Raw genomic sequence first — 15,403 nt, 5'->3', positions numbered from 1 at the left:
TAAAAGAGTTCATAACTATAATTTCAAAAACTTAATTTATTTGGGGAAATTGGGAAAAGACAAAAAATATAAAGAAGAAACTAACTGGCAGGCAGTGCACAGAAGTAAACCTCTTCTTACATTTTGGGATATTTGCATTCATTATTTTTGATGTACATTTTAGTAAAGAGACCTTGTATATAAATTAAAAAAATCAAATCACTGCAAATAAAGGCTCCTTTAACTGTTATTCCCAACCTCTCCACCTCCACTCTCAGTAAGTTTTTGTACATGCTTTTTTGGCCATTTAAAAATCTTTCAAGTGCTTATATGTACATCATACCTAGACATCAGTTCAGTTCAGTCGCTCAGTCGTGTCCGACTTTTTGTGACCCCATGAATCGCAGCACGCCAGGCCTCCCTGTCTATCACCAACTCCCGGAGTTCACTCAAAATCACGTCCATTGCGTCAGTGATGCCATCCAGCCATCTCATCCTCTGTCGTCCCCTTCTCCTCCTCCCCCTAATCCCTCCCAGCATCAGAGTCTTTTCCAATGAGTCAACTCTTTGCATCAAGTGGCCAAAGTGTTGGAGTTTCAGCTTTAGCATCAGTCCTTCCGGTGAACACCCAGGACTGATCTCCTTTAGGATGGACTGGTTGGATCTTCTTGCAGTCCAAGGGACTCTCAAGAGTCTTCTCCAACACCACAGTTCAAAAACATCAGTTCTTCGGCACTCAGCTTTCTTCACATTCCAGCTCTCACATCCATACATGACCACTGGAAAAACCATAGCCTTGACTGGACGGACCTTTGTTGGCAAAGTAATGTCTCTGCTTTTTAATATGCTGTCTAAGTTAGTCATAACTTTCCTTCCAAGGAGTAAGCGTCTTTTAAGTTCATGGCTGCGGGTCACCATCTGCAGTGATTTTGGAGCCCCCAAAAATAAAGTCTGCCACTGTTTCCACTGTTTCCCCATCTATTTCCCATAAAGTGATGGGACCAGATGCAATGATGTTAATTTTCTGAATGTTGAGCTTTAAGCCAACTTTTTCACTCTCCTCTTTCACTTTCATCAAGAGGCTCTTTAGTTCCTCTTCATTTTCTACCACGAGGGTGGTGTCATCTTCATATCTGAGGTTACTGATATTTCTCCCGGCAATCTTGATTCCAGCTTGTGCTTCTTCCAGCCCAGCGTTTCTCATGATGTACTCTGCATATAAGTAAAATAAGCAGGATGACAATATACAGCCTTGACATACTCCTTTTCCTATTTGGAACCAGTCTGTTGTTCCATGTCCAGTTCTAACTGTTGCTTCCTGACCTGCATATAGGTTTCTCAAGAGGCAGGTCAGGTGGTCTGGTATTTCCATCTCTCTTTTTTTTTTTCTCATTAAACTTTTTTTAATGGGTCTCAAATTCTGTGACAGATTTTTGGTCAAGTTGTTTTCATTAAAAAGTACTGATTTTAAAAACTAATAACTTAAACTGCCACACACAAAACATATGGTCCACAAAAACATTCTCCTTTCCTTCTGAAGGTTTTACGATGCATTGTTATCATTAACCAGTCTTTTACTATTAAACTTAAATGGCCAATTGAGACAAACAGTTCTGAGACCGTTCTTCCACCACTGATTAAGACTGGGGTGGCAGGTATTGGGGATAATATTCATTTAGCCTTCTGAGCTTTCTGGGCAGACTTGGTGACCTTGCCAGCTCCAGCTGCCTTCTTGTCCACTACTTTGATGACACCCACAGCGACTGTCTGTCTCATGTCACGCACAGCAAAACGGCCCAGGGGAGGATAATCAGAGAAGCTCTCGACACACATGGGCTTGCCAGGAACCATATCAACGATGGCAGCGTCACCAGATTTCAAGAATTTAGGGCCATCTTCCAGCTTTTTCCCAGAATGACGATCAATCTTCTCCTTTAGCTCAGCAAAGTTGCAAGCAATGTGAGCTGTGTGACAATCCAGCACAGGTGCATATCCAGCACTGATTTGGCCTGGATGGTTCAAAATAATCACCTGAGCTTTGAAGCCAGCAGCTTCCATGGGTGGATCATTTTTGCTGTCACCAGCCACATTGCCATGACGGACATCTTTGACAGACACGTTCTTGACATTAAAGCCCACATTGTCCCCAGGTAGGGCTTCACTCAGTGCTTCATGGTGCATTTCTACAGACTTCACTTCAGTTGTTACATTGACTGGAGCAAAGGTGACCACCATGCCAGGTTTGAGAACACCAGTCTCCACACGACCCACAGGGACAGTACCAATACCACCAATTTTATAGACATCCTGGAGAGGCAAATGCAAGGGTTTGTCAGTTGGGCGAGTTGGTGGCAGAATGCAATCCAGAGCTTCAAGCAGAGTGGTTCCACTGGCATTGCCGTCCTTACGGGTGACTTTCCATCCCTTGAACCATGGCATATTAGCACTTGGTTCCAGCATGTTGTCACCATTCCAGCCAGAAATTGGCACAAATGCTACCGTGTCGGGCTTGTAGCCAATTTTCTTAATGTAGGTGCTGACTTCCTTAACAATTTCTTCGTATCTCTTCTGGCTATAGGGTGGCTCAGTGGAATCCATTTTGTTAACACCAACAATTAGTTGTTTCACACCCAGGGTGTAAGCCAGAAGGGCATGCTCACGGGTCTGCCCGTTCTTGGAGATACCGGCTTCAAATTCCCATCTCTTTCAGAATTTTCCACAGTTTATTCTGATCCACACTGTCAAGGGCTTTGGCGTAGTCAATAAAGCAGAAATAGATGTTTTTCTGGAACTCTCTTGCTTTTTCCATGATCCAGCAGATGTTGGCAATTTGATCTCTGGAAATCTGGAAGTCACGGTTCACGTATTGCTGAAGCCTGGCTTGGAGAATTTTGAGCATTACTTTACTAGCATGTGAGATGAGTGCAATTGTGCAGTAGTTTGAGCATTCTTTGGCATTGCCTTTCTTCGGGATTGGGATGAAAACTGACCTTTTCCAGTCGTGTGGCCACTGCTGAGTTTTCCAAATGTGCTGGCATATTGAGTGCAGCACTTTCACAGCATCATCTTTCAGGATTTGGAATAGCTCAACTGGAATTCCATCACCTCCACTAGCTTTGTTCGTAGTGATGCTTTCAAAGGCCCACTTGACTTCACATTCCAGGATGTCTGGCTCTAGGTGAGTGATCACACCATCGTGATTATCTTGGTCGTGAAGCTCTTTTTTGTACAGTTCTCCTGTGTATTCTTTCCACCTCTTCTTAATATCTTCTGCTTCTGTTAGATCCATACCATTTCTGTCCTTTATCAAGCCCATCTTTGCATGAAATGTTCCCTTGGTATCTCTAATTTTGTTGAAGAGATCTCTAGTCTTTCCCATTCTGCTGTTTTCCTCAATTTCTATGCATTGACCACTGAGGAAGGCTTATCTTATCTCTTATCTTATCTCTTCTTGCTATTCTTTGGAACTCTGCATTCAGATGCTTAAATCTTTCCTTTTCTCCTTTGCTTTTCACTTCTCTTTTTTTCACAGCTATTTGTAAGGCCTCAGCAGACCGCCATTTTGCATTTCTTTTCCATGGGGATCGTCTTGATCCCTGTTTCCTGTACAATGTCACGAACCTCCGTCCATAGTTCTTTAGGCAACTGTCTATCAGATCTAGTCCCTTAAATCTATTTCTCACTTCCACTGTATAATCATAAGGGATTTGATTTAGGTCATACCTGAATGGTCTAGTGGTTTTCCCTACTTTCTTCAATTTAAGTCTGAATTTGGCAATAAGGAGTTCATGGTCTGAGCCACAGTCGGCTCCCGGTCTTGTTTTTGCTGACTGTATAGAGCTTCTCCATCTTTGGCTGCAAAGAACATAATCAATCTGATTTCGGTGTTGACCATCTGGTGGTGTCCACGTGTAGACTCTTCTCTTGTGTTGTTGGAAGAGGGTGTTTGCTATGACCAGTGCATTCTCTTGGCAAAACTCTACTAGCCTTTGCCCTGCCTCATCCTGTACTCCAAGGCCAAATTTGCCTGTTACTCCAGGTGTTTCTTGACTTCCTACTTTTGCATTCCAGTCCCCTATAATGAAAAGAATATCTTTTTTGGGTGTTAGTTCCAAAAGATCTTATAGTTCTTCATAGAACCATTCAACTTCAGCTTCTTCAGTGTTACTGGTTGGGGCATAGGCTTGGATTACCGTGATATTGAATTGTTTGCCTTAGAAACGAACAGAGATCATTCTGTCGTTTTTGAGATTGCATCCAAGTACTGCATTTCGGACTCTCTTGTTGACCATGATGGCTACTCCATTTCTTCTGAGGGATTCCTGCCCGCAGTAGTAGATATAATGGTCATCTGAGTTAAATTCACCCATTCCAGTCCATTTTAGTTCTCTGATTCCTAGAATGTTGACGTTCACTCTTGCCATCTCCTGTTTGACCACTTCCGGTTTGCCTTGATTCATGGACCTGACATTCCAGGTTCTTCTGCAATATTGCTCTTTACAGCATCAGACCTTGCTTCTATCACCAGCCACATCCACAACTGGGTATTGCCTTTGCTTTGGCTTCATCTCTTCATTCTTTCTGGAGTTATTTCTCCACTGATCTCCAGTAGCATATTGGGTACCTACTGACCCGGGGAGTTCATTTTTCAGTATCCTATCATTTTGCCTTGTCATACTGTTCATGGGGTTCTCAAGGCAAGAATACTGAAGTGGTGTGCCTTTCCCTTCTCCAGTGGACCACATTCTGTCAGACCTCTCCACCATGACCCGCCCTTCCTGGGTGGCCCCACATGGCATGGCTTAGTTTCATTGAGTTAGACAAGGCTGTGATCTGTGTGATCAGATTGTTTAGTTTTCTGTGATTATGGTTTCAGTGTGTCTGCCCTCTGATGCCCTCTCGCAACACCTACCATCTTACTTGGGTTTCTCTTACCTTGGACGTGGGGTATCTCTTCAGGGCTGCTCCAGCAAAGCGCAGCCGCTGCTCCTTACCTTGGACGAGGGTTATACCCTCACGGCCACCCCTCCTGATCGTGAACGTGGAGTAGCTCCTTTCGGCCCTCCTGCGCCCACTCCTTGGACGTGGGGTTGCTCCTCCCGGCTGCTGCCCCTGACCTAGACATACTTATATGTAAATAGAATTTAAGGTTTTTTCCTCCAGCTACGTCTAGGGTGTTCTTTTTAACTTAGTTTATGTTTTCTATGTTTGTTGGGAAAAACAGCAAATTTAGGTGCAACTTCTCTCTTGCATAGCACTGTAATACTAGCCTCTGGCTGAGGACATATTCTTGCAAAGAAATTGAATCCTCACAGCCTCTGCTGTACTTCCAGCCTTTTGAGGGACTGTCTTTCCTGGTTTGGTGTTTATACCTCTCTTTTCTTCTTAAGTGCATGTGTCAGTGGCCCCCCATGCTCACCCCGCTTTCTGTATTTCAGAAGAGGGGTCAAGGTCCTACTCTATTATGAAGTGAAGTGAAGTGAAAGTCGCTCAGTCATGTACAACTCTTTGTGACCCCCATGGACTGTCCATGGAATTCTCCAGGCCAGAATACTAGAGTGGGGAGCCTTTCCCTTCTCCAGGGGATCTTCCCAACCCAGGGATCGAACCCAGGTCTCCCATATTGCAGGCAGAATCTTTACCAGCTGAGCCACAAGGGGAGCCCAAGAATACTTGAGTGGGTAGCCTATCCTTTATCTAGGGCATCTTCCTGATCCAGGAACTGAACTGGGGTCTCCCGCATTGCAGGCGGATAATTTACCAGCTGAGCTATCAGGGAAGCGCGTGTTTTCTTCTCTTGCTTTAAGTAAACTGTGTCACTAGAGCCTACTGTGTGTTTTGTCTGTTCGCAGCAACTTAAAATTATGCTCTGGTCTCTTCTGTGGTTGGCACTTATCTGCTTTTTAACCTTAGCTGCACAGCCTGACCACCCAGTCAACAGTGAAACAATTGTATTATTGCTTAAGGGTCTAGTACAGTCTTTTAAATTATTGTATGGTGTTTCAGTCTGTAAATTGCTGCACTTTTATTTAGTTGTATTGATGGACAAATAGGTCATTTCCAATATTATGTTATTACAGAGAGTACTCTAGTATGCAAATGCCTGAATACCTGTACAGTGCTTTTCCAGGGAACTTCCTAGAAGTGACTTTTCAGGGGCATAAGTAACATGACATTTTAGGTCTACTGCAGACTTTCAAACTACCTTTCCTGGTGGCAGTTTACCTTTTCACGTCTTTCCATTGGTTTGTGCTTTTGTTCTTTTTTCTTTTTTTTGAGCAAGGGTGTTAAAATACAGAGATCTAGTCATATGTCACCTATTTCCTTTGATTTTTAATAAGTCTTTGGTTACCCTAGGATTCTTATTACTTTTTTATATTTGTTTTTGAAGTTAAGTCTTTAGTTAGAATTTTGTTTTTGTGTGTGAATCCCCTGTGAATACTGAAGGACAGTTGTATCTGTCTATTTAGGAATGGAGTTGCCAGTATTAATAGTAACTGGATGTTTAGCTTAATGATGAGACTATTTTCCAGTGTAGTTGCACAGTTTACATTCCCACCAGCAGTGTATGAGTGTTCCAGTATCTGTCTTCACGTCCCTACCAGCGTATATTGTTTTCTGCCGTTTTGATTCTAGCCATCCTAGTGGATGTGAAGTGGTGTTTTATTGTGGTATTGATTTGTTTTTCTCTGATGACTATTGTTGTTGAGTATCCTTTGTGTTTTTCAGCCATCTTTATATTTTCTTTGGAGAAAAGATGCTTTGTCCAATTTTACTTCTGTTGTCTTTTTATTATTGATTTGTAAGTTATTTATTTTTTCTAGTGACAAGTCCCTTATGAGATATATGATTTGCACATTTTTTTCCCTCTCTGTGGATTGGCCTTTCACTTTCTTCATGTGCCCTTTGAAACACAAGAATTTTAAATTCAGATGAAGTCCAATTTATCTTATTTTTTCGTTTCTTTTTTTGCATGTGGTAGAATCTATTGACTAATCTGTTGTCACAAAATATTGCACTTAAGAGTTTATGATAAGAATATTATAGTTTTAGCATCTGATGTTTAGGTCTTTGATCCATTTTGAGTTAACTTTGGTATACCATCTTATCCAACTTTATTCCATTCATGTAGATATATAGTTGTCCAAGTACCATTTATTGAGAAGACTATTCTTACCCCATTTGAGTGGTCTTGGTACACTTGTTAAAACTAAATAGACCATAGATATATGGGTTAGTTTTGGACTCTTAGTTATTTTTCATTGATCTATATGTCTGTCATTATGCCGGTACCACGGTGTCTTGATGCTTTTTTATAAAGTATGTGCTCAGTTGCTAAGTCGTGTCCGACTCTCTGTGACGCCATGGACTGCCACATTCCTCTATTCATGGGATTTTTGAGGCAAGAATACTGGAATGAGTTGCTGTTTCCTCCTCCAGGGAATCTTCCCAACCTAGGGATCAAACTCATGTCTCCTACGTCTCTTGCTTTGGCAGGCGGATTCTTCACCACTGAGCCACTTGGGAAGCCTTTTTTTATAAAGAAGGTAATGAAATTTGTCATTTGAATCTCCCAACTTACTCTCTTTATTTTTAGTGATTCGATTTTTTAAATAGATTATTCTCACTCAAAGCTATTATAAAATATTGCTGTAGTCCCTGTGCTGGGCAATATATGCTTGTAGCTTATTTTATATATAGTAGTTCATATCTCTTAATCCTCTACCTTTATCTTGCCCCTCCACCCCTCCCTCTCCCAGTTGGTAACCACTAGTTTGTTCTGTTTCTGTTTGGTTAATTCATTTGTTTGTTTCATTTTTTAGATTCTATATTATATTTTAATTTTCTAGAGCCCATATTTTTTAGACTCCATATTTACGTGATAACATACAGTATTTTTTCTGATTTATTTCACTAAGCATAATGCCCTCCAGGTCCAACCATGTTGCAGATGGCAAAATTTCATTCTTTTTTAGGTTGAATCATACTCTACATCTTCTTTATCCAGTCATCTGTTAATGGACTTGGATTGCTTCCATGCCTTGGCTATTTTTATAATGCTGGTATGAGGATTGGGGTGTATTTATCTTTTTAAATTAGTGTTTTTGTTTTCTTTTTAAGTTTTTATTCATTGATGGCTGTGCTGGGTCTTCATTGCTGCACACAGGCTTTCTCTAGTTGTGGCGAGTGGGGGCCACTTTCTAGTTGCAGTGCTCGGATTCCTCCTTCGCAACGGCTTCTGTGGTTGTGGAACATGGGCTCTGGGCGGTGCTGGCTTCAGTAGTTGTGATACATGGGCTCAGTAGCTGTGGTACATGGGCTTCGTTGTCCCGAGGCATTTGGGATCTTCCCAGACCCGAGATGGAACCCGTGCCCTCTGCATTGGCAGGCCAATTCTTAACCACTGGACTACCAGGGAAGTTCCCAACTTAATCTTTTTCAAGACTGTGTTGTGTATTGTGTGGGTCTCTTGAGTCTCCATATGTTAGGATTAGCTTTTCAGTTTCTATAAGGAAGCCAGCTGGGATTCTGATAGGGATGTTTTGGAATCTATAGATTAATTTGGACAGTTCAGTTCAGTTGCTCAGTCATGTCTGACTCTTTGCAACCCAATGGACTGCAGTATGCCAGGTACCAACTCCCGGAGCTTACTCAAACTCAAGTCCATTGAGTCGGTGATGCTGTCATCTTAATAGTGCTTTGTGTTGATCCATGAACACAGGATGTCTTTTCATGTATTTAAACCTTTAATTTCTTCTAGCAGTGTTCCGTTGTTTTCAGAGTATAAGTTTTGTTCTTTTGTTAAATTTATTTCTAAGTATTTTATTCTTTTTCATGTAATTGTGAATGGAATTGTTTTCTTTAATTTTGTTTTCGGTTTGTTCATTTCTATTATGTAGAAACAGCCATTGTTTTTTTAAAGAAAAAATTTTTTTCTTCCAGTTTTATTGGAATATAATTGACATACAGCACTCTATAAGTTTAAGGTGGACAACATAATGATTTGACAGAGGTACATCATGAAATGATTGTCACAATAAGTTGAGTACACATTCATCATCTCATTTAAATAGAAAATTAAAGAAATAGAAAAGTTTTTTTTCTTGTGATGAAAATTCTTAGGATTTTCATCTTCCTAGCAATTTTTATATATAATGTACAACAGGGTTATTTATATTTATCATGTTGTACATTATATCCCTAGTACTTGTTTGTCTCATAAGTGAAAGTTTGTACCTTTGATTGCCTTCATCCAGTGGTCCTCGCCCCTGCCTTTGGTAACCACAAATATCCCTTTTCCTGGTATGCTTGATCTTGACAGGCTCCACTATGCAAATGTTCATAGGCCCTTTTCTCATAAATCCAAAGATGATCTAACAGCATCTGCTTGCACCTTCCTTCTCACATCTTTCCTGAATGGTAACAGTGATTATTTCAGTCTCTCGCCAGTGACTTCTGATGTCCCAGCAAATGGCGTTGTCCCCAGCGGTGCTGAAAAGATACTCCTAAGGGCCCAGCAGTGATAGCCACAACTAATGCAGACTTGGTAGCACTCTGCTGGGAAGACCTTGAACAGGAGTGATGCCTCCAGGCAGGTGGTACGCTGTCCATCCAGCTCAGGCCAAAGCTTCCAGGGAGCGAGGACGCCTTCAGATGGTAAAGAAGGAAGAAGAGGATGAAAGCTACACTTCAGTGCCGGCTGCCAGACCACAGACACTCAACCGTCCTGGCCAGGAGCTGTTCCGCCAGCTCTTCAGGCAGCTTCGCTACCACGAGTCTTCTGGGCCTCTGGAGACCCTGAGCCGGCTCCGGGAGCTATGCCGCTGGTGGCTGAGGCCAGATGTTCTCTCAAAGGCCCAGATCCTCGAGCTGCTGGTGCTGGAGCAGTTTCTGAGCATCCTGCCAGAGGAGCTCCGGACCTGGGTGCAGCTGCATCACCCTGAGAGTGGTGGGGAGGCTGTGGCCTTGCTGGAAGAGCTTCAGAAGGACTTTGATGAGACACCGTGGAGGGTGAGTATGAGACAGTGTGCGGCGCCCAGTGAACTCTGCCAGTGAGTCCACTTGTGGGGGGAGGGGCTGGACTTCTGAACCCTCACCACGGAGGAGTTCACGGGAAGCCTTCCCTGCTCATTCCATGGCACCGGAACAGAAAAGAACTGGACCCTCAGCCAAGGACCGTTTAGCAGGCAGCTCCTTCCTCCTTCGCAGGGGAATATAAGCTCCAGGAAGAAGAGGGTCTGCAAGTATCCAAAATAACAGTAATGAGGTTTTGGACACATTGACTTACACAAAGTGTGTCTCCACATACCTAACTTGACTTGCTACCCATGTGTAAAGTGGAGGTTATCTCTTGCTCAGAAGTAGGAAAGTTAGTGTCAGGATCCTTGGTTTCTAAATACGTATTGATGAGACCTAGAAGAGCAGTCTACATGTGTCATCTTATGTCTTTCTCAGTAAACTTTTGAAGATTTGTTCTGTGCAGGGGAGATGGGATAGATGAATGGTGAGGGGCAGCCTGGGGCTAGGAACATCCTTGAGTGCCTGCCATGGGCCCGTCCTGCGCTTGGTGCTGGGGGACGGAGCTGACAGTCCCGGGGCTGGCGGCGGAGCGGCGGAGCAGTTCAAGTGCACCCGTGAGCTCCTCTGCCCCACACAGGCCCGCCTCTCGGTGCTTCTCTTACCTTTGAGGTTTTTGTGTTTAAGGAGTATTTTATCATTTTTGTAGGCTTTTAAAAATTTTTATATAATGTGTGTAATTCTTCATATATGATTCATTCATGCATAAATGAAGGTTATGTTTAAGATTTATGAAACAAAAGTTTAAGACACTTTTCCCCCTAAAAGTAAAATAAAAATTGGATCAATAAATCCTCTGAATGTGGTCTCTGACATGGTCTACCAGCAGTATATGGTAACAGATGTTAAAAGAGAAAACCTCTTTGCTCAGTATTGGGTACTATTTTTTAAAATCTGAAAGAACATTTATAATTTTTACCAAAAACAATGAGATGTTCAAAATGACCTAAAGATAACTTTTAAAGCAAATAAGGTACACAGTAGGTACAAAATTGTGGCTCGAGTATATTCAAATCAGGTAGGACAAAGTGTGTGGTTTAAAAATCGATGGAAACATAGTCAAATGAGCAGAAAGGGGTTATCTGGTTGAAAGTTAGTTAGGAATTTGAAAACAGAAAACAGGCTGGTAAAAAGCCTACCAAATTCTAAAAAATGAGCAGAAATACTCAAGATGCGTATGAAATTACAGAACCCCCTTATAGTTTATGTGAGAAACTGGTGCCCGAGAGTTTGTCCTTAAAGTCATTTGTGCTGTTCTTGCTTTATTTTCCCTTTGGTGGGATTTGGGAGGAATAGGAGATAAATTGCTACGATGGCTGTTTCCTCTTCAGGCTCTAGCTGTGTCTTAGATATTTAATGGCCTCAGGCTAAGATCCATCCAAATCAGTACAGAGAATGTTTTGGCCACAGGACCAGAAAAACCTAAAGTTCATTGACTGCAGCTTCCTATGCTCACTTCTGTGTCAGGAGTAGCCTTACCTCCAGAGACCAGGACTTTTGAAGTCCCAGCACAAAGGCTGCGTCTCCAGGTCTCGGCTTGCGTGGGCACTGCCCATTTTTTTTTTGCTCCTGAGACCTTTTCTTGTGTGCGTCTATAGCTGGCACTCACAGTTAGCATTGCTGCTCCAGTGGTATTATTCTTTCACTCAGGTTTACAGTCTGGGAGTCTTGCTGCCTTTTTGAGGTCACTTGGCATAGTATTACCTAGAGCAGTGTCTGACACTTGGTAGATATTATCCGGCTGCATCTCTGCTGTCAACCATTATCAGTTTACCTCTCAGGGAGGAATCTCTTCTCTCATTTCTAAGTTCCAGGCCAGGGGTGGGGCTGAGGGCTAGGGGGCAGGTATCACTGTAGCACCCAAGGTTGGAATAGCAGTACTGTCACTGACCAACCAGGCGCTTTCCTGTGTCGAGTGAGAATCCGGCTCTACCTGTCTCTGCATGGCCCTTATTAGAGCCCAGGGAGGTGGAGGGGTGAGGGGGATCCTTCCTGGGCTTTCTGGTCCTCCTTTCTGTTCTGCCTGTAGGTAATAAAGGGCCCAGCTCACCATTTCCTGGGCCTCTGCCTTTTAGAGATCAGCCGGGTGGCCTGTTCTCTGCGTGTGCTTTCTGATTCCTACAGGGATCCTCTCACAACATTTTCTTCTTGCCAGGACCCAGCCCCTGCCCAGAGCCCAGATGTGCATTGGATGGGCACAGGAGCCCTGCGAGCCGCACAGATATGGCCCCCTGCTTCACCTCTCAGGAGCGGCTCGGCTCTGGGGGACCACCTGCAGCCTCCCTATGAAATAGGAGTGCGTGACTTCCTGGCTGGGCAACCCGGTACTTGCTGCCCGGCTCTAAGATCCCAGCCTGTGCCACACTTCCCGAACCTCCTATGATACCGTCTTTCCACCCTCTGTCCTCTCACTAGAATCCCTTCTGTCCTGGCCTTGAGCTCTGTGTCCTTTTTATCCTTCTGTGACCCACGTGTACCTGACTTTTCCTCCCATTGCACCCCCTGCTCCCTGACCCCAGCAGACATGGGGGAAATTTGAAATGGGCATTTAAAACAGCCCATACCTGCTTGCGGGGCCCAGGAGTCCTCTATGTGGGGGGAAGAGTGGGCTTCTCAGTGGGACGCTGGAACCGGGCTGCCCTTTCTCACAGCTCTTTCTTCTTCAGATCCTCCTGCTGCACAGGTGCCTGCCCTTTGCTCGAAGGAGGGATGCGCTGACAACCAGGTGACAGCCCAGCCTCAGGTGAGCCACAGGACCTTTGAGCCTTCCTGCTGTCCCACCGTTGCTGCCTAATGGGGTAGCTGCAGCTCTCCCTTGTCCTGGGTCTTTCTGTCCAGTGACCTCACATCCCAGAGACCAGATTCTCCCCCTGGAGCCCAGAGCTCTTGTGCTGGGTGATTACCTTCCCTTTCACCTTGACCAGATCCATCCTGTACTCAGAGCCAGCCCCACTTCCCCACTCTAAAAGCGGGGAGCTGTGGAGTGGTTCTCAGGCATCGGACTGTGTTTTTTCCAGGGGACTATGACTTTCAAGGATGTGGAGGTGACCTTCTCCCAGGATGAGTGGGGATTGCTGGATGCTTCTCAGAGGAACCTGTACAGGGATGTGATGCTAGAGAATTATGGAAACATGGCTTCTGTGGGTAAGGTGTCACTGTCACCATCTTCCGCCTGCCTCTAGTTCTGCCTCCATAGTTCTCATTGTGGTGCCAGGAAGGGGTCCTGACCTGAGTCTGGGTCCTGTCTGTCTCACTACTAACCAAATCACTTAATCCATTACTTCAGTCTTCCTCCTTAAAAATGGGGATATACTGCCTGTCCTGCTGAGATACTGTAAAAAATTAAAAGTCGTATGTGTCAAGTTCCTGGTTTATTCAGGCCTCAAAAAAAAGTTAGCTGATTTATCTGATTGAGTTGTCACTTGTTGTCACTTGGTTCTGGAGAATCCTAGCAGTCCTTTTGTCTGTGCCTTATCTCATCTCAAGCTGGTTTTGGAAAAGGCAGAGGAACCAGAGATCAAATTGCCAACATCTGCTGGATCATTGAAAAAGCAAGAGAGTTCCAGAAAAACATCTATTTCTGCTTTATTGACTATGCCAAAGCCTTTGACCATGTGGATCACAATAAACTGTGGAAAATTCTGAAAGAGATGGGAATACCAGACCACCTGACTTGCCTCTTGAGAAACATGTATGCAGGTCAGGAAGCAACAGTTAGAACTGGACATGGAACAACAGATTGGTTCCAAATGGAAAAGGAGTACATCAAGGCTGTGTATTATCACCCTGCTTATTTAACTTCTATGCAGAGTACATCATGAGAAACGCTGGGCTGGAAGAAGCACAAGCTGGAATCAAGATTGCCGGGAGAAATCTCAGTAACCTCAGATATGCAGATGACACCACCCTTATGGCAGAAAGTGAAGAACTAAAGAGCCTCTTGATGAAAGTGAAAGAAGAGAGTGAAAAAGTTGCCTTAAAGCTCAGCATTCAGAAAACTAACATTATTGCATCCGGTCCCATCACTTCATGGCAAATAGGTGGGGAAACAGTGGAATCAGTGGCTGAGTTTTATTTTTTGGGGGTCCAAAATCACTGTAGATGGTGATTGCAGCCATGAAATTAAAAGACGCTTACTCCTTGGAAGGAAAGTTATGACCAACCTAGATAGCGTATTAAAAAGCAGAGACATTTCTTTGTTGACAAAGGTCCGTCTAGTCAAGGCTATTGTTTTTCCAGTAGTCATGTGTGGATGTGAGAGTTGGACTATAAAGAAAGCTGAGCGCCGAAGAATTGATGCCTTTCAACTGTGGTGTTGCAGAAGACTCTTGAGAGTCCCTTGGACTGCAAGGAGGTCCAACCAGTCCATCTTAAAGGAGATCAATCCTGGGTGTTCATTGGAAGGACTGATGTTGAAGCTGAAACTCCAATACTTTGGCCACCTGACGTGAAGAGCTGACTCATTTGAAATGACCCTGATGCTTGGAAAGATTGAGGGCAGGAGGAGAAGGGGATGACAGAGGATGAGATGGTTGGATGGCATCACCAACTCAGTGGACATGAGTTTGGATAAACTCCGGGAATTGGTGATGGACAGGGAGGCCTGGTGTGCTGCGGTTCATGGGTTCGCAAAGGGTCAGACATAACTGAGTGACTGAACTGAACTGAACTATCTTGTCTCTGCTCAGAACTGTCAGAAAGAAATCCCTGTCTGGGCATCCTGCCCTGACTTTCTCCACTGGCCTCCTGGGCTTCCCCTCCTCCCTATCAGGAGCTCAGTCCTGAGAGGGTCCTGGAGAGTAGTTCTGCCTGATTCATCTACTGTCCAGTCACATCCCCTTCTTTTCTCTTCTGCAGTGGGGCCATTCACCAAACCTGCTCTCATCTCCTGGCTGGAGGCAAGGGAGCCATGGGGCCTGAATGTCCAGGGAGTTCAGTTTAAGGGGAATCCAGGTGCTGCCCCTGCAGGTGAGTTCCAGAGAAATGACCAGGTCTTGCTCCTTTCACATCTGCTCTTCTGTTTCTTAAGGTCTTTTACACTATGAAAATCGTGGGAGACTCTTTCTGTTGTTTGCTAGAAGGAAGAGCCTTAGCAGTGTTGCTAATAAATGTTGGGTGCTTGGGCTTCTCCCCTCCAGAGTGGCCTCTTAGATGTTGGTTTTCAGCCTTTCCCCTCACCCAGAAGCCCTCTCAGGAGCAGCTCTTGCCCACAGGACAGCATCACTGTCATCTTGTCCATTCACTGATGCTCCTCCTCAGCCCTGTACTGCTCTGCCCTTCCTGCTCCTGGCACCCCCTCATCCCACTTTTGCTGCTGTTCTTTGCTTGGTCCTTCCCCTGTGGTCAG

At 44.2% G+C, this 15,403-nt stretch overlaps 1 protein-coding gene and 1 pseudogene across 5 annotated transcripts in view; one reads left to right on the top strand and one right to left on the bottom strand.

The window, feature by feature from the left end:
• Nucleotides 1–15,403, top strand: part of ZNF445 (zinc finger protein 445) — a 61,018-nt gene that overhangs the window by 39,453 nt on the left and 6,162 nt on the right. For 3 of the 5 annotated variants that reach the window (XM_019984560.2, XM_019984558.2, XM_019984556.2), the window contains exons 2-6: nucleotides 9,419–9,990; nucleotides 12,212–12,380; nucleotides 12,723–12,799; nucleotides 13,074–13,200; nucleotides 14,914–15,024. In XM_019984560.2, the coding sequence (XP_019840119.2) occupies nucleotides 9,562–9,990; nucleotides 12,212–12,380; nucleotides 12,723–12,799; nucleotides 13,074–13,200; nucleotides 14,914–15,024 (913 nt within the window). In that variant the 5' untranslated portion in view covers nucleotides 9,419–9,561. Of the gene's footprint in view, nucleotides 1–7,476; nucleotides 7,527–9,418; nucleotides 9,991–12,211; nucleotides 12,381–12,722; nucleotides 12,800–13,073; nucleotides 13,201–14,913; nucleotides 15,025–15,403 lie in introns of all 5 variants that reach the window. The other 2 variants (XM_070776195.1, XM_019984557.2) reach the window with 1 other exon arrangement.
• On the bottom strand, nucleotides 1,421–2,672 carry LOC139178580 (elongation factor 1-alpha 1 pseudogene; annotated as a pseudogene).

Source organism: Bos indicus, chromosome 22 (assembly GCF_029378745.1).
Source record: "Bos indicus isolate NIAB-ARS_2022 breed Sahiwal x Tharparkar chromosome 22, NIAB-ARS_B.indTharparkar_mat_pri_1.0, whole genome shotgun sequence".
NCBI lineage: Eukaryota > Metazoa > Chordata > Mammalia > Artiodactyla > Bovidae > Bos > Bos indicus.
Note: the sequence above shows the minus strand (reverse complement) of the source record. Positions and strands in the feature narration are given on the sequence as shown.